The sequence below is a fragment of the Pagrus pagrus genome (assembly GCF_965226575.1).
Source record: "Pagrus pagrus genome assembly, chromosome: 19".
Lineage (NCBI taxonomy): Eukaryota > Metazoa > Chordata > Actinopteri > Spariformes > Sparidae > Pagrus > Pagrus pagrus.
In genome coordinates this window covers 2,240,932-2,257,747 of record NC_140203.1, presented here as the reverse complement: position 1 = coordinate 2,257,747, position 16,816 = coordinate 2,240,932, and the positions used below count along the sequence as shown (strand labels likewise).

The 16,816-nt window shown below is 44.6% G+C and overlaps 1 protein-coding gene across 1 annotated transcript; it reads right to left on the bottom strand.

Moving 5' to 3' along the window:
- Window positions 1–682: 682 nt before the first annotated feature.
- Window positions 683–16,342, bottom strand: LOC311275232 (aryl hydrocarbon receptor-like). The gene is made up of 11 exons (XM_084383588.1): window positions 16,018–16,342; window positions 13,424–13,602; window positions 7,982–8,088; window positions 7,811–7,900; window positions 7,514–7,628; window positions 7,253–7,392; window positions 6,775–6,977; window positions 6,565–6,674; window positions 6,318–6,459; window positions 4,595–6,002; window positions 683–3,966 (listed from the first exon to the last, which is right to left on the bottom strand). Exons 1-11 carry the CDS (start codon window positions 16,074–16,076, stop codon window positions 3,871–3,873), a joined length of 2,649 nt encoding a protein of 882 aa, XP_084239714.1. The 5' UTR covers window positions 16,077–16,342; the 3' UTR covers window positions 683–3,870.
- Between the last annotated feature and the right edge of the window lie 474 nt (window positions 16,343–16,816).

The window sequence follows — 16,816 nt, the reverse complement described above, 5'->3', positions numbered from 1 at the left end:
TAAAACAGTTTCCCAATGTAGCATCAATCTTCTGTACGGAGGTCCATTTCCACCACTGTGGCGGGAGAAAAAGGAAAACGTACGTCATTATAATGACAAACTTTCTCTAAATAACAACTTAGTATCTATCAGACACTTAGTTTTGTGTTGTACATACTATGAAGAGATGTATTTGGTGCTGATTAGCTCTTGTCAGCATGCTAACACGCTATAATGAGATGGTGAACGTGGTTAACTTTATACCTGGTAAAGCGGCATGTTAGCATTGTCACTGTGAGCATGTTAGCGTGGTGACGACTTGTCACCAGAATAAAGAACGATCTTATGTCTGAAAACACAGTCCTGCCCAGAGGAGACACTGAAGAGACCGAGGGGAATATGCTGTCAGGGAGGCTGCTGGCGGTTACATAACGGCTTGTGGGAACACATTTATCTCGGAGGAGTGATGATGGGGGAGCAGGGAGGCTGGAACAAAAACACTGAATGTGCCATCGCTCCCACAGATCCTCCACAGATAACGACACAACCTGGCAGCGCTGCAGACGGAGCACACCGTCACAAAGGGTTCAACCTGATACCAGTTATGACGTCAGCGGGCGACCCAGTTTGAATGCAATCACAGCGTGTCCTCGCATGATCTCCTGCTTCATGTGTGGCATGGGGAATAACACATGAGGCTACCTGAGGGGTTACAGTTCTTTAATGGCAAAATAAATTAGATTCCTCAATGGTTACATCTTCTACGTAAGGAATACAAAGCAGCTACAGGGTTTAATGTTAGCTACAAATACAGAAGCACTATAATATGGCAATAATATCTCTTACAGGCAAAAAGTGCTCGTTTATGAATACGATAACGAAGTTCTTCTTTGATGCAGCTGAGATGGAAACATGAACATATACAGTTTGTTTACACGGAGCTGCCGTCTCTCCCACGTCATGTGTTGTCATGTCAGAAATCACGACTCGATTACTGGCTGCAGCATTATGCACATCATGAGTCTCATGAGTCTGGAGATTCATCCACTAATTCATAATTAATAAATGTTCTGTAAGAAACTAGAACTCACTGTTATGTAGCTGGAAGCAGATATAAGGACATTTTTAAGTGTTTACTCATGTTTTTGGATGTTGGTGTAGAAACTAAAGTGGCTGAGAAATGAATTACCAAAAACTGCAGTTCCTCTAACGGCCACTCGAGGCTCCAAAAGCGAGTCAATCCCCAGAAAATGCCGTTTTAAAACGTTTTTGGCCTCGATAACTTATGTCACTGTTCATGACGAGGTGAATTTTATGACTCACTTGTTTAATTTATATTAAGGCTTAAAGTTACGCATAATTAGGGGCGTGGCCACTTTGAGTGACAGCTAGCCGCTTCACGTCAGTTAATTGCAGTCACTGAACTTCAGCTCTTGGCCGTGTTTGTGAAGAACCGCTAATGCAAATATAATTATTTGCGTGTCTAGATTACAAACAAAGTCAATTAAAGATGTGAATAGGCGCAAATTTGCATATATATATTTCACACTGAAATTGAGGAAGTCGGACTACCAGGTAAGTCATGGAAATATGTCTCGGCACAGCATACTGTAGCTCTTATCGATCCAAACTCCATTCAGGGAACAAGCATTTTAAAAGTTGTTTGCTTGTTGTCTGGCCGACAGACCTGATGAAGCATGAGTTCAGGCTTTTTACAAGGCGGCATTATGAAGTTGTTATTTCGGCGTCCTTTTGATCCATTTATCTTTTGCTGATTTCGCTGATTTCACGGCGACGGCCATTATCACCGACTCTGAGCTTCATTCTGGCTCTTCAGGAAACGTTTGGGTGACGTCACGGTGGCTCTGTCCAATATTGAGTCGGTGGTATAGACGGATGAGGACTGACAATATAACACAGCTGTAAATATATGAAGTTGTAATTATTGATTGATACTGTAAAATAATAAACACTTAATAATGTCCATTTATTTGCTGTTTATATGCGTCTAATAAATGCTACATGTGAGGGTGACGAGTTAAGTTTCACTGTATCTTTTATCTTTTATTTCACGGTGTCACTGCAGTTGGGATTTCAGTGTTTTGAAGAAGGGAAAGTACTGAAGTTAAATATATTTTACAGTGTTTTAATACTGCGTTGAGTCATGACATAAATCATAATTCTAGTTCTTTTCTCTGCGTGTTTGATAAACACAAGTTTCTACATTTTCATCTTTAGTTTCACAGCTGAATATAAATCCAAGCGACTTCTTTGAAGGCACAAACAAAACCAACCAATTAAAGGACACATTCACAATTTTTCAAGTCTGCCTTAAAACTACAGTTAGGAGCCCAAGTGAACATGAAGTCATTCCTCCTGTTTGCGCTGGCTGCTAAGAAATCCCCTTTCTTATCGAAGTGAAGGGGACAAAATCCACAGTCCTGCCAACATAACAGATTAAATGCACAGTATGTAATTCCTCAATCAAAAGACGTGGCGTGCTGACATTGTGAAGTAGCGCGGGATCACAGGAGCTGCTGTTGTCATTGTTAAACAACCAGCATTAACAATGAAAATCTGACATACATAACACCTTTGTGTAATGCACCTTTAAATTTAGATTTTTTGTAGTGACGACACCTTGTGGCTTAATTAGGTTTCCACACAAAACCTACTCGGATAGGGTTCAGAAAATATCACGTTTTGGGGTTAAGATACTGGTTCTGCTGCCACAAACACAGCTGGAAATCGTCCCAACATCCTGTTAAAAAGATCCTTAATGTAGTTAACTTCACGAGCGGACTGTCAGAACCAGAACTGTGGATTCTGTCCACTTCACTTACACTGGAGGCACATGTAGCATGAACAGGAGGAGAAACTGGAGAAAACACAAACTGTGTTTTGAGACAGAAACAAGAAATAAACAAGAAAATAAACTGCCTTTGGTTGAGCTCGCTGAAAACAAGAAGCTACATTAACAAACATTTCTATTAGGGGTCGACCGATGCGGCTTTTTCAGGGGCGATACCGATTATTAGAGATCAAGGAGACTGAAAACTGATATTCATTTGCAGTAAAAATAAAAATATTAATTACAACTTACTCAAGTTCTGTTCTGTGAAGTACAATTTTACTTAATTTTTTTCTGCTACTTTATTCTTCCTCTCCACTACATTTATTTGATGAATTTAGTTACTTTGCAGATTCAGATTATTCAGTATTTATATATTAACTGTGACGTGTCCGACACTGTTGTGGGCGGGACATTGTGTGAGAGGATGTTGCATCAGAGTCACAGAAGCACATTTTTAAATTAGTTTATTTTATCGACAATCTGACCCGATAATCGGTCAACCCCTAATTTCTATACTTTTAAAGTATAAGAACTTGACGTGAAATATGACGCGTCCTCTCAGAGATGCAAACTGACATAAACTACATATTCATAGGATATATTCACATTGTGATGAAGAGTAGGAAGAGATAAACTGATCTGAAATGGTCCTCAGTATGAAGCGTACGTCCTTTATTCCTCGTTCTTTAGAAGCTGCAGCTGAGATTTCTTCTGGTGTTTGCAGCGATAAATCCTGTCGAGTCCAGCTTCCATCCAGCCGACAGGACGCTTCACAACATTGTTGGTTACTTGCAGCATAAATGCGCAAAAAAAAAAAAAGAAGCTAATTACTGAAGCTGTTTGATAAATGTTCGAAGAGATACTGAAATCATCAGTAAAATCCTGTGATGCAGAAAAGTTTTTTGGGTTTGAAATGAGAACACAGCATCTATAAAAACATCCGTGAAGGGAAACTCCTCGTCATGTCTTCGTTCGTCTGGAGGAATAATCTCAGAAGATTTCATCACACGTTTTCATCATGTCTCCAGTCAGAGTCTTTACGGGCCGCTGTTTTGGGAGAGGTTGATGCTCCCTGTAGGAAGGGCAGGAAAGGCAAACGGGTCGGCGACGCCGTTCAGGGGAACTTTGGGGATCTGTGAGAGAGAAGTGTAGAAATATAGTGATTGATTATGATTAAAAGCAACATCTGGATCAGATTGTAGGAGATCAGGTCGACATTTATCGGTCCAGTCATCAGGTCTGGATGCTTGATTAGTGAAGAATATTTAGGTTTACAGATTTAACTGTGATCCCCATGAAGTTTGTGTCTGTTTCAGTTTGAGCTTCAAGGATTAATCAATTAATCGATTAGTTAACTATTAAATTAATCCACAACTATTTTGATTATCAATTAATCAAATTTAAAAATGTCAAAGTTCTGTGATTCCTGAATATGAGAAATGTTTTGTGGACTACGAGACTTCACCTGACTTTATATCAGCATGGAGGAGGAGATGATGACTGAGTTTTCATCTTTTGGGTGAACTGTTCCTTTAACATTGTGCACAAACTTCAGTTCATCGAGACGGTTCATCAGAACAGGGCAAGAACCGCCTGCAGCCCATGAAACATGTTTTCCAAGACAAATGAAAACCATCTGGACAAACAGTTGGGACGTTTTAGTCCCAGAGATCCTGAAATCTGAGCTGTAGTTTATTAACTTATTTTCAATTTTACCTCAAAATGACTTCCAATGTGTTTTTAATGACGGCCTTGTTTTACCTGAGCTTCACCGTTCCAACAGAAGAAGGACGACTGTAATGATCCATTTTCAGGAGGATATCCTGAGCGACTGTCGTCTCCGCTCAGACGAACCAAGCCGCCGTGAGCGCCGTGACCGGGCGGCTGCGTCGCTCCCTGGTTGAAGACCGCCACGTTTGGACCGGGCATTGTGAAGGCAGCGTCTGCGATGTGTGTGGGCCCGTTGTGTCTCACAGGAACAGTAGCAGCGTTCGGTATGCGACCTTCTCTTTTTTCATACATGCAGCTGCCAGATAAGCGCTGCGTTTGCGGGTGGAAAGACGGAGCGGTTGAGTCCACGCTGCCTGGTGTGTGTGAGGAATGTGTCAGTGTGTGGTGCTGAAAACTTGGCGGCAGCTGCTGTTGTTGTTGCCACAGTGAAGGGTTGTGAAGCTGTGAACCAGCGTGGTTTAGAGTATATTGCGCTCTTTGGTCCGTCACGTCCAGGACAGACTGACAGCTGCTGTGGAAGCTGTTGGTGTTTTGGACAGACGGATGCCAGGACTGTTGTGTGGCGTCAGGCTGTGAGTGAACAGCGTGGCAGGACTGTGAAGTCTGTTGGTTGCCACAGCAGTGATTGCTGCTGCTTGGCGGCCACAGTCGAGAGGTGTGTCCCTGGTGTGTGTTGTGACACTGTGTGGGTGAATGTGTGTGTGCAGCATCGTTTAGTCCAACACCACTGAGAACATCTCCCAGCAGAGTCTGCTCTCTGAATCCAGACCTCACGTGTCCTTGAATGGAGAAACTGTCCTGGGACGCATGAGTTTGATCTGACCTCTGCACAAACCCACCAGTCTCCTTCCTCAGAGCCTCCTCCACGTACGTGAACACGTCATCGGCCAGGATGTGGTTGAGTTCCCTCGATGCGTCTTCCCTCTCGTTATTCATCCTGACGAGGGTGTTCTCCCAGTCCCTCAGCTCGGTCTCCTCAACTTCAAGACCCTCTATCCCTCCGTCCCCGATATCTCCCAAAATCTGCTCCAACGAGTCGATCAAGACTTGGTCCTCTGTGATGGACCTGTTCTGTGAGGTCTGGGTCTGGCCCGGCACGCTGAGCAGAGCGTGGCTGTCCAGGAAGGCCCGCTCCAAGGACGACTGGGGTTGCTCTAAATCCAGGTCCTCTATCTGGTTGAAGATCTGGAGCTGGGGACTGGGTGTCTGCGGCTGGGTGTAAACGGAGTGGTCCTGCTGGCGAAGGGAACCCAGAAGGGAGGCGGGGTCCAGATCTTTCTCTGTTGAGGGCCCCGTGGTGCCCGGTGCAGCAGAGCCAGGAGGACCAGGCATGGAGAAGGCATCCATCCAGGTGTCGTACAGGACGCCTTCGCCGGTGGCAAGGTTGAAGGGCAGCTGCCGTCTTCTCTGGTGCAGGTGTTCCTCTCCTTCTTCATTTCTACAGAAAGATAAGAAGTGACAAGCAAAGGACATCAGCTGCTAAATGTTGGCAGGTAAGACGCACTTTAGACACGAAGGCAGACAGGCTGGTACAGTGACGCCACATCAAACTGACAAAGCAAAGGAAGATCTTGATGTTTTATATTTGATGCCGAATTTCCAAGAAGGCAACAATGACTTGGAAATTGTTGCAGACAGCGTTTCACAAAGTTTATGAAGTTTCTCCGAACTCAACAACTCACAAAATTATGCGTTATTTTAAGGGAGTCTGGGGACTTTTTCCACGGGCAACAAAGAAGTTGAAGATGCTTACGTGAGGGCTTTCTGACGGGCGATGATGAAGTCTGGTCGCCCTCCTTTGAAGACGATCCTGGCAGTCGCCTGAACCCACAACCAGTGTCCGGTTTTGGTGAGCAGCCTGAAGAACGTGAAGCCGCTGTCTCCGGTCTTTATCACTGAGGACAGAACAGACTGATGTAACACCGACACTAATGAAAGGTTAAAAACAAGTGTAACAGTGGACAGCGTGTTCGGTGTGTGTGTCCTGTCGGATGTCTCACTCTTGAGGTGGTTGTCGGCGCAGTACATCATGTCAGCAGCGTGGATGAACTGATATCCAGAGCCCGTTGTGACCAACTCGATCTCTGTGTATCCCAAAACCAGCTTCCCTCTGAAGAGAAACAAATGCGAGGACAGGCGGTTATAGAAGCTGGTTTCATCTCATGCATCAACACATCAGCAACGATCTGAGATTCTCCAAAACGGCCAACCTGGTGTCAATGCCCATAGGAGCGAAGTCCATCCTGTGTTTGGTCTGGAAGATGAGCGTCTTCGTCCGGATCTCCATGACTGAAGGAGGCTGCACAGGTGCGGCGATGGCAAACAGAGCCAGCTGAGGAGGAGCCGCTGTCCCATCAGCCCCGGTGTTTCCCTGCAGGTGGAGGTACTTCAGACGCCCGTTGAAGTTTAGAGCCTGAGGTGGAGGAGACACAGTTACATTTATGCATGCAGACACACAAAGACCCGTTTATAACCCTTTCTTCCACTAACATCTGGCTACTCTCTCTTCAACAGCACAAAACTTTTCCTACTATTAGTTTTAGTTTGAATAAATTGTTGTTGTTGTTTCTTGACTTTAACTTTCAGTTTGAAATGTTAGTTGTTTAAAAACTTTTCAATTTCAGTTCAGTTCACTTTTTTTTGCTTGTTTTCGTCCTAATTCTTCAGAAATGCTTTTCTTTGTTGTACCAGGAATCCGGATGTGTTGTCCAGGAGGCAGCGAAGGCGACAGCAGAAGCTTCTTTCCAGGAAGGAGGAGTTTTCTGGAGGGATGTACTGCGGCAACAAGCTCACAGAGCTGCTGGAGGTTTTACTGCAGGACTGTCCGTCTGCAGAGAGAAGATAGAGACAGTGTTGTTGTTGTTTCATCCACATCCGATATTCTGACATCTGCTCGTCAGAGCGAAACTAAAAACCCTCTGTGCGTCTGAAGGCCGGTTGGATTCTTACTCTCTGCTCTGGAGTCGTTCTCGCCGGGGTTGAGCGCGAAGTGCAGCTGACACTTGAACATCTCTCTGTCGTCCGTGTGAATGAGCTCATAAACACTGTGGTGGACCACGTCGGACTGATGACGGACAGGAGGAGTTCACATTTACCCGAGCAATCATTTCAAGTACTTTTACTTTACTTTCATTTCATACTTCCTTCTAAAACTATAAGAATGAATCGACTGTACGAACATTTTGGAGGATTGTGCTGCTGTTGAACCGTATGACATCACACAGAGGTGTTTCTGTTAATTAGTACCTGATGGAAGCCCAGAAAGTCCTGGATGGTCGGTGATGTGTAGAAGACCGTCCCATCAGTCCTCACGACCAACACAAATCCATTTAAAGCCTGAAGAAGTAATGGAAATACACAGTAACACACATGCACACCGACAAACACCGTAATACATCCAGTGTTTTGTTGCCGTACCTGGAGAAGGAGCTCCCCCTCTGAGAAACTGACTCCATCCAGGGAGCCCGACTGGCCATTTCTGCCGTTTGTGGAGGCGGTCGGAGCCGACCTCTTCTGGAGCGCCACTGCAGAATGAAGAAGAAACAAACTCATCGGTCAAAAACATTCAACAGACAAAAAAACAAACCATTTCCTCCATGTTTTTTAGGAATACGTTGTTCAATAAATCAGGCTGTGACTGACAAATGAACAAATCCTGTAAAGTTCCATGTGTTTGCTGCAGAAGTGGAGATTTCTGTCACATTTTAGACCAAAAACAGTGAATAAAGTCACATTTTCAGGCAGATATCACAATGAAACTTCCCCCGTTGATTTCTCACATGATGACAATTATTTTTAAACGTGCACTCATTCTTATAAATGTAAAAAACTAACAAAAATAAACGCTTAAATGTGTATTTTGGACATTTTCTTTCCTTTCATCCTCTGAGGTCCAGGGTGTAATTGGCCGTTTTTGACTACTTTTGATTTTACCTTTATATTTCACCTTTAAACTGTTTACCTTGCCTCGTCTGGTTTCACTTTTTTCAGCACAACCTCACATGTGTGACTGCACAGTGATTTCTTCATTTTGACATACTGTATTAACACATTGGACCTAAAATCACACAAGAACCATAAAATCAGAGTAGGAAAAGTTTGATGTTTTACTGTGAAAACCACGAACATGTTTAACGAACCATTTTTATAACTTGGAATGCAAATATAAATTGTTCTTTGCTAAATTTGTACTCAAGTTTTTGAAATTTACAAAGTTATATACAACTATTTACTAAGAAGAACTCCTGTTATGGAAGCAAAATATCCCAAATCAACCATATTTTTAAATGTTTTCGCCTGAATTGTCTCAACTTTAGAGAGAAGAGAAGCACGAATCATTGCAGCCAAAGTAAACTCGAGTATCCAGCGTGTTTCTCTGACTCGCTGCATGTGTCTCTGCTGCATCCCTGCTAATGTTTCACTGGTTTATTTGTGGAACAGATAAAAGTATCAGTGACTTCCTGCAGGCAGCGTTAACCTCCACGAGCAGGGGGAGCAAGTGAGAGCATGTGTACACAGCTGCACAGTATTCATGTATTTGTGTAACATGAAGTCATGCAGATTTCACCCAGAATTAGCTGCAAACGCTCACGATTAAAAGCGGGGAATAACGTATTTTGCAGATGGATGTTGAGAACAGGGCATGTGAGGGAAGTGTGGCTCGTAATTTTTTGCACTTTGGTGTTAAAAAGGAGATTTTTAAGCTCTTGTGTAATCTAATCTGTGATCACTGGCACTCATTCAGCTAAGCAAAACCTCCTTTCCTTTCCTTACAGTAATGACTCTATGGCACGCTACCCTCCCCCCCTCGTACTCCCACCGCCCTCCCTCCCTCCTTTTTAAAACAAACCCACTGGATCTGCCTCTCGTCTCCCCCCCCACAAACCCAGGAATTTGCCCTGTCATCTCGGTCAAGAGCAGCTTTCCACAAACTCAGACGACTGCAAGAATCTCCGGTTTGTTATTACAACGCGAACTGTAGCCGACTCAAATTGGCGTAATGCATCAACATGTCTTCGAGTGTTGAACTCAGTGGGACAGAAAAATGTGCAGCGGAGAGCAAAGACTAAACAAATCGGACAGTTTTACTGAAAAAGCCGACGTGAATCTGTAACCTGGCCTCCCCTGCTTCACTTCAGGTCCATCCTGTCCTGCCTACCTTCCTCTTCCTCTCCTCTTCCTCTCCTCCCCCCCTCCACGTCTTCCTCCCATGAAGTTTTCAAGGAAGAGGGTTCACACGCAGAGTCAGCACACCTCCCGAAAGACGTGGGCCAGGAGGGGGGCTGATGGAGAGCTGTAGCCCTTCAGAAAGAGGCCGAAGCTGCCTGAAGGCTTCATCTGAGATTTAGTCAGATGGTGCAGTAAATTCAGAAAAAACCCGATTCAGGCCCGTTAATAAGGTCAGAACTTTCTATCATGTTGCAACAACAGCTGGACTCTATCCTGGGGTAGGGTTTCTAACTACTCTGGAAAAAAGCAAAGTGCTGCAGGAACGGATCTTAAATATGTTCCAACAATTTCACCTTTTAAGTTTTTCTCCACTTTGTTTGTTAGTTTTCATAATTGAAAAAGAGAAATGAGTTGGATAGGTTTTGCTTTACAGGGTTGCGGGTGGCTGGAGCTCACCTCAGCTGACATTGAGCGGGTGGCGGGGTACGCCCGGACCAGTCGCCAGTTCATCACAGGGCCGATCATGCAGAGGTGGCTGAATTTTCATTCTTAGGTGAATTGTTCCTTTAACAACATTACATGTTAGAAACTGAAAGGTTTCCTATTTAAAATTTGAATCTCAAAAGTTACTAGTAATGAAGGTTATTGGGTAAATGGAGTAAAAGTGTGAAGTAACCTGGTTTAAAATGGAAGTAATCACGTAAAGTAAAAGTACCTTCGACAGTATATAAACTTATTTCCACTTCTGGACACTTAATGTTCATTTTCAGCATCTTGAAGTTGTATCATTAGACATAATGAAGCAGAGTCTGTCAGTGTGAAGCCTCAGCATCTCAGGCCTGTTTACGATTCAGCAGAGCAGATTTATATCGCAGAAAAATGCAGCTGGAGGCCGAGTTACTGACACGCTGACCTCCATTCAACCTCGTTCACCCCTCGTTATCCACAAACACAGGAAGCAGACATGAACCACCAGCTCTGCAGCCGGCCACGGCCCAAACAAGACAAACCCTCGCCACCGCCCCCACAACGGTGTCACACATCCTGAGCTGTGTTGACACGGGGTCACCATGGTTACCTTCGCCCCTAGCGACGGCTGCAGCAGCATCACCTGGGACTCATTCAGAGCTCACCTGCGACGACTGAGTCCGGTTTGTGCTTCAGTTTCAAACTAGACTGTTTGTGTGTGTTTACAGACAACAGAAGACATCACCGGGCGTCACAAAACACCTGATCAGAGTTTGAATGTCAGATTTCTTATCGTTGCATCTGGTTAAGACTCAGATATATTTATTATATATTATATATAAATAATAGCAACTATCATAATTGTAACCAGATTTATTATCAACATTCAGAGAAGACGAATGTTGAGACCTGCAGCTCTACAGCTTAATTTATTAGTGCGATGAGTGTGAGAGGAAGAAGTTTTTAAAATAGAAATATTGTTTGTTTACATTTCTTTGTAAAAATGTTCACCTGTGATTAAAAAGACAGTAGATGGAGGAAAGTCTGATAATCTTTGTCTGATATTCAACACGTGCAAATCGCCAAAAATGAGTGCTAAATTTAAAATGGCCGTCTTCCTGTTGGGTTTAGGTCTCGGCCACAAGAGGCTGTTTTGTAGGTCAACGTGTGATACAGGGGCACAAAATATCATACACGTAGGTGAAAGCAGTCCCGGGGGCTGCATTAAATAATTACATTTCCACCAATTTGAGTAAAGTTTTGTGAGTTTTTGAGCCTGTTTAGACCTCAAAGAAACAAAGAAAGAAAGCAGAAGTAGTTTTTAATATAGAGATATTGTTTGTTAAAATATGATATTTACATTTCTTAGTAAAATGTTCACCTGTGATTTAAAATCAGTGATGGAGGAAAGTCTGCTATCCTTTGTTTATTGGTATGTGGAGGTCTTCATGCACACGGGACGACTCAAACAACAGGAGTGTTTTCGTCTCACACATCAAACTGCAGCTCTGCCCCGGTTTAGTTCTTCATGTAACAACAACAGATTAAAAAACATACAAACATATTTCTAACTACCTGTTAAAAAACCCATCAAACATCATGTGAGGACTGTGTGAACGTTTTGTTATTTTTAAGGCGTTGTTGTGCGCAGCATCAAACATCAGCCGCATCATTCAGCCCTGAACAAACATCCATCCACAATCAGAGGAAGCTGCTGCGGAAGATTAGACGGAGAGTTAGAAGAAATTCAGGAGGCCACCGAGAGGTCCTCGCTCCGACAACAATGAACATTTTCATCCTGGAAAACTCGTGATCGACTCGACTCCAGCAGCGGTCTATCAGACACTCATGATCCCCAGAGGACAAGCCATCTCACTCCGACTATTCCCTGAATCTTCTTCTTGTGCCTCCACTGGGATGACCTCTTTGGTTTGTGGTTAAATGTCTCGTCAACTATCGAACGGACTGCCATTAAATCTTGTAAATACATTCATGGTTCCCAGAGGATGAATCCTACTGACTTTAGAGATCTACTGACGATGTCAAACATCGTCTGGTTTCAGCGTCTTGAATGTGAAGTTTGTGAAGGCTGCTCAGATTTGTCTTGCGTATGTTTAACGTTGCCCTCGATCATGAGCTCGGTTTGATATAAAGGTGGATTTACTGTTGTTACATATCTTCTTGTTGCCTTGGTGACATTATGTGTTGTTGACAGTTTGCTGGACGGACATGAAAGTCGCGAGGAGATAACGCGCTCATATTACGATGTGCGACAGCGCGGGGCTGAGCGTGATGAGGAAGATACGGTCCTCATCAGATGGAGCCACTTGCAGCAGGTTTAACACAGTCGAGTTCCTCTTAAACGATCTCAGTTTTGAGTCTCTGAACTCGTTTGTAAAAAATTGCTGTGAGCCGATTCTCTTCACATTCAGGACGACATCTACGTCTGCTCGATAAATAAACACCCGGCTGTCGTGACGCTGCAGCGAGACGCGGTGGTTCGTTCACAAACACTCCCGTCTGTCCGGAGCCCTCATGTCGTGCCACCGTGCTTCATCCCCCCCACCTCTGCTCCATCAACAGCAGCGATCAGCCGGCCGATAGCAGAGCCGGAGAGGCACAAGGCGAGGGGGGAGAGGCCCGCCGGTGTAAAATCTGAGGCCTGTTTAGAATAAAACATATCACTGGATTATAACTACGCATTCATCTGCTCCTTGCTTGAATACAGCCGCTGGTAAAGGTGATTTAAAGGGGCTCGACTTTGTATCAGGGCGAGTGGATAATGACTGAACTTTCATTTATGGGTGAACTGTTCCTTTAAGGCACAGTTCAACACAGTAATCACACCTTAAGCTAACAGGAGGACGACTCCGTCAGTTCAGTGGCACGTTTTGACACCGGGACAATGTGCTGATGGTGGAGGCGAGCAACTGCCACCTTTACCTGTGCATGTGTGTGAGTGTGTGTGAGATCAGCGTCAGAATAAAGACCTACTGTTCCAGTCCGCCCGTCTCATGTTCCCTCTGCAGCGACTCCACCTCCTCTCAGCACACTCTCCTGTTTCCCTCCTATTCATTATTCCCAGTGTCACGTTCCCTCTCCGACGCCCCGAACACTCAGAGCTCAGCCCGCAAAAGTCCCTCTTCACTTTAAATATTTCACACCTTTTCTGTGTAACTTTTACTCTCAGTACCACAAAACCATGAGGCGGAGGCCACTGACCGTGGAAGTAACTCTTAACCTTGAGGTATCCCACGCTGAGCCGGAGGACGGACAGTTTGTCCAGGCGACCTCTGACCTCCTCGGAGAACGGCAGCAGGCCGGTCAGACGGTCCAGCTCCACGTTCAGACGGTCCCGGTGGCGTTTGGACGGATTGGTCTTCACAGGCGGAGGCTTCGCGCTTTAAAACAACACACAAGACAAGAGGATGAGTTCAGCGTCGGCTCTGTTTGACGGCCTACGACACATGAAAGTGGAATTTCCATTTTGATTTAAAGTGGGAGGTGGATTTTTCATATCCTGCCACAGGAGCGTCTGTGTGTGTGTCTTACTGACACACTGACTCATCCTGTTCATGACAATAACACGTCTGTTGTAAATTCCAGTGACTTTCTAAGAGACGACGTCGGCTGCTGCCCAAATAAACTCTGAACCACATCAAACAAAGATTCAACTTCCTGGTTTTGAGAGAAAGCAGAGGCTGAGAGAGTCGTTCATACTTTTGTTATTACGAGACTGAAAAACACACAGAGAGAGAAACGTTCTTGAGATTAGATCAGCGCCGAGAGAAGAACAACTCGGGTCTTGTTTTAAAGTGAAGTTGGAAATCCCACATTGTAGAAATAAACCGTCTCCTCCCTCCATGCTGATGTAAAGTCAGGCGAAGTCTCGTAGTCGACAAAACATTTCTGGAGCGTCACAGAAAAACAGAGTTGCAGCATTCTGATAAACACCTGAAGTAGCTGGAGACTGCTAACCTAAAACCTAAAACGGGTCCATAGACCTTGTCAGCTGTGGTCCAAGTCTCCTGAATTTCAACCAAATTGGTTTAAAAAGATTTACAACCTTTTAAAGATGAATTTCTAAACGAATTCTAATAAACAAGCTGCTCTCAGAGGAAAATAAGGTCCCAGCACACTGTTTGGTGGCAGGGTCCGCCACATATAAACAAAGTAAAACAGTATAAATTGTGTTTATTTTTGTAAGATCTGTCTCTTCTCATTAATATGTCTTCAGATAAACTACAGACTGCTCCTTTAACCTACCCAACCTAACCTTTAACCTTTAACCTTCCAATAAAGTCCTTGTTTAGGCCTGGCCTAGCGTGTTAGCAAGCTAACATTTGCTAATAGCACTCAAGACAAAGTACAGCTGAGGCTGATGTCGTTAGACAAGTTAAGATTTTAACCTGATGTCAGAGGATCACTCAGGTTTGCAGGATTCATCCTCTGAGGATCTGTGAGCGATCCACGTGACAGTCGTTGAGATATTTCAGAGGTGATGGAACAGATCAACCGACATGATCGTCCCGACCGTCTAAATATAAACGCATTCAGAGCGAAACAGCTAATTTACCTCGAATACAGAGTTACATCACGACTCTGAGACAGCCTGCGTCTGTTGATCTTCCACTCGGCCTGCGCTACGATTACTACAAACTACCACAACATAACTCCTCTCTGCATGTCAGGACACGCAGCAGCTCTGTGTGTCATCCCTCCATGAATAAACACAGAGATCTAAGAAGAGAGACGGAGGGAAGAGGACAGAGAACAAAGCAGAAGAGAAGAGATGAAACAGTTACGGAGAGACAGAGAGAGCAAACAACAGCAGACGGGCGATGAAGCAACGAGGAGAGAAATATCGAATAGTCTGCTGATGAGTAATATGGGAACAGTCACCGCCGGTTGTGACAAACACAGCTCAGGACTGTATTTGGGAAACAATGCCAGCACATCGCCCGAGGGAGTGAATAAATGAAGGCAGTGAATCCAAAACAAATCACAGGAAGTCCACTGGACGTCACAAGAAGTGAAGCTGGCTCATTAAGAAGCAGGTTAACAGTGATTCTCCAGCTCGTCGTGCAGGATTAAACAGCCTGTGTCCAGTGGGGGACAGCGCTTCAACACAAAACTACATGACATTTTACCTTATTCACTCTATTGACTTGGAAAATGATCTGAAAAACATCATATGTGTGATTCATGACACAATTCAAACAGGATCAATAAGTGATTTGTCTCTTCGTTCACTAACATACACAGTTTTTCTGATATGAGGGAAACAGGAAGACGCTGACTTCGGCTCTCTATTATGGACAGTTTGGATAAAGAAACTTTATATACACAGCAGAAGCAGCTAAGTTGCATTGTGGGTAATGTAGGCCCCTCTGCTCTAGCTTCTCATCATGGACAGTTTAAAAACATATTTATTTTGATAGCATGCACTCCTCTTCCACGAGTGATTCATGGCACTAATCAGACAGGATCAATAACTTATTTGTCTCTTCATTCACTCACATACAACCCACGGGGGTCCACCTGAGGGGGGCGTGGCCTCAGCGCTCTAGTTGCTGCAGGTAAACTACCTGTGCCCCCGCCACACAGCCCGGACTGTGTTGGTCAATGTCAAACTATCGATCGTATTAAATGATAATCAATACACGGTGGTTGCACCGGTGGTGGTGAGCAGCATCTACCCCGCCCACGGTGCGCTGAGCTCGGGCCTGTCGGGTCACTACAGCGCGGTGCCTGTTTCGTACCCTGCGGTGACACTTCACCAGGAGCACGCACACGTCCACGCGGTAAAAACTCACACTTTCTGCACGGGCTTCTTCCTCCTCTTCACCGCGTACACGCCACCGTTGCCCGGCATGGCGGCGGGGACGCTTCAGCCAACCGTCCGTCCAAAGGAGAAAACAACCCGAGAGTTCAAGCTCGCGCTGAGAAGTTTGGTTTCTTTTTGTTTTGTTTTTTTTATCTCCAGACACACCCTGAATGTTTCTCCTCCTGTTAAACCTTGTAAAAGCTCCGGGTGTTTCTGACTTTAACTCCGCTCGGTCCGAACCAGAACAGAACGGGTCCACATTGTGTGAGGAGTCGCGGGGTTCGGCAGCCTGTCGGTCAAAGACAAATCAAAGAGTCGTGAACTTTCCAAGAGCAGCAGACACCTCGACCCGCCCTCCGCCCGTCTGTGCTGCTGCTGCTGCTGCTGCTTCAGCCAATCAGGCGCGCCGTCGCACCACCGCGTCTGTGTCGCTGCTTGTGATTGGTCTAAACCTTCTCCGTTTGTTTATAGTCGCTCTGAGCTGTAGAATAAAACACTGTACATGTTAATTTAAGGTTTTCAGAGAGTTATATGTTGTTTTTTTAATTTTCTGCCACTGTATGAAGTGATGAACACATGAATGCATCAATACTTTAACTTTTGCTGTAAAATAAAATACTGGACATGTTAATTTAAGGTGTGAAGTTTGACATAAAGTGGCAGCAGCTTAATTTTAACATGTTTCTTTCCATCATGATCTGTGTCGGCCATGTTCTCCTGGCTCCTGGAGCATGTTTTTTAACCTGTAACTCCATCCAGTGGTTTCCAGGTTTACTACAGGGAGACGT

Bases quoted from the DNA above. Each gene is read 5' to 3' on its own strand.
- LOC311275232 (XM_084383588.1), bottom strand. From the start codon at position 16,076: ATGCCGGGCAACGGTGGCGTGTACGCGGTGAAGAGGAGGAAGAAGCCC. The intron at 6,003-6,317 runs GTAAGCATCTTC...ATCTTTCTGTAG, and splicing joins GCCCGTCAGAAAGCCCTCAC to AAATGAAGAAGGAGAGGAAC. The intron at 3,967-4,594 runs GTAAAACAAGGC...TCTCTCTCACAG, and splicing joins GTTGGAACGGTGAAGCTCAG to ATCCCCAAAGTTCCCCTGAA.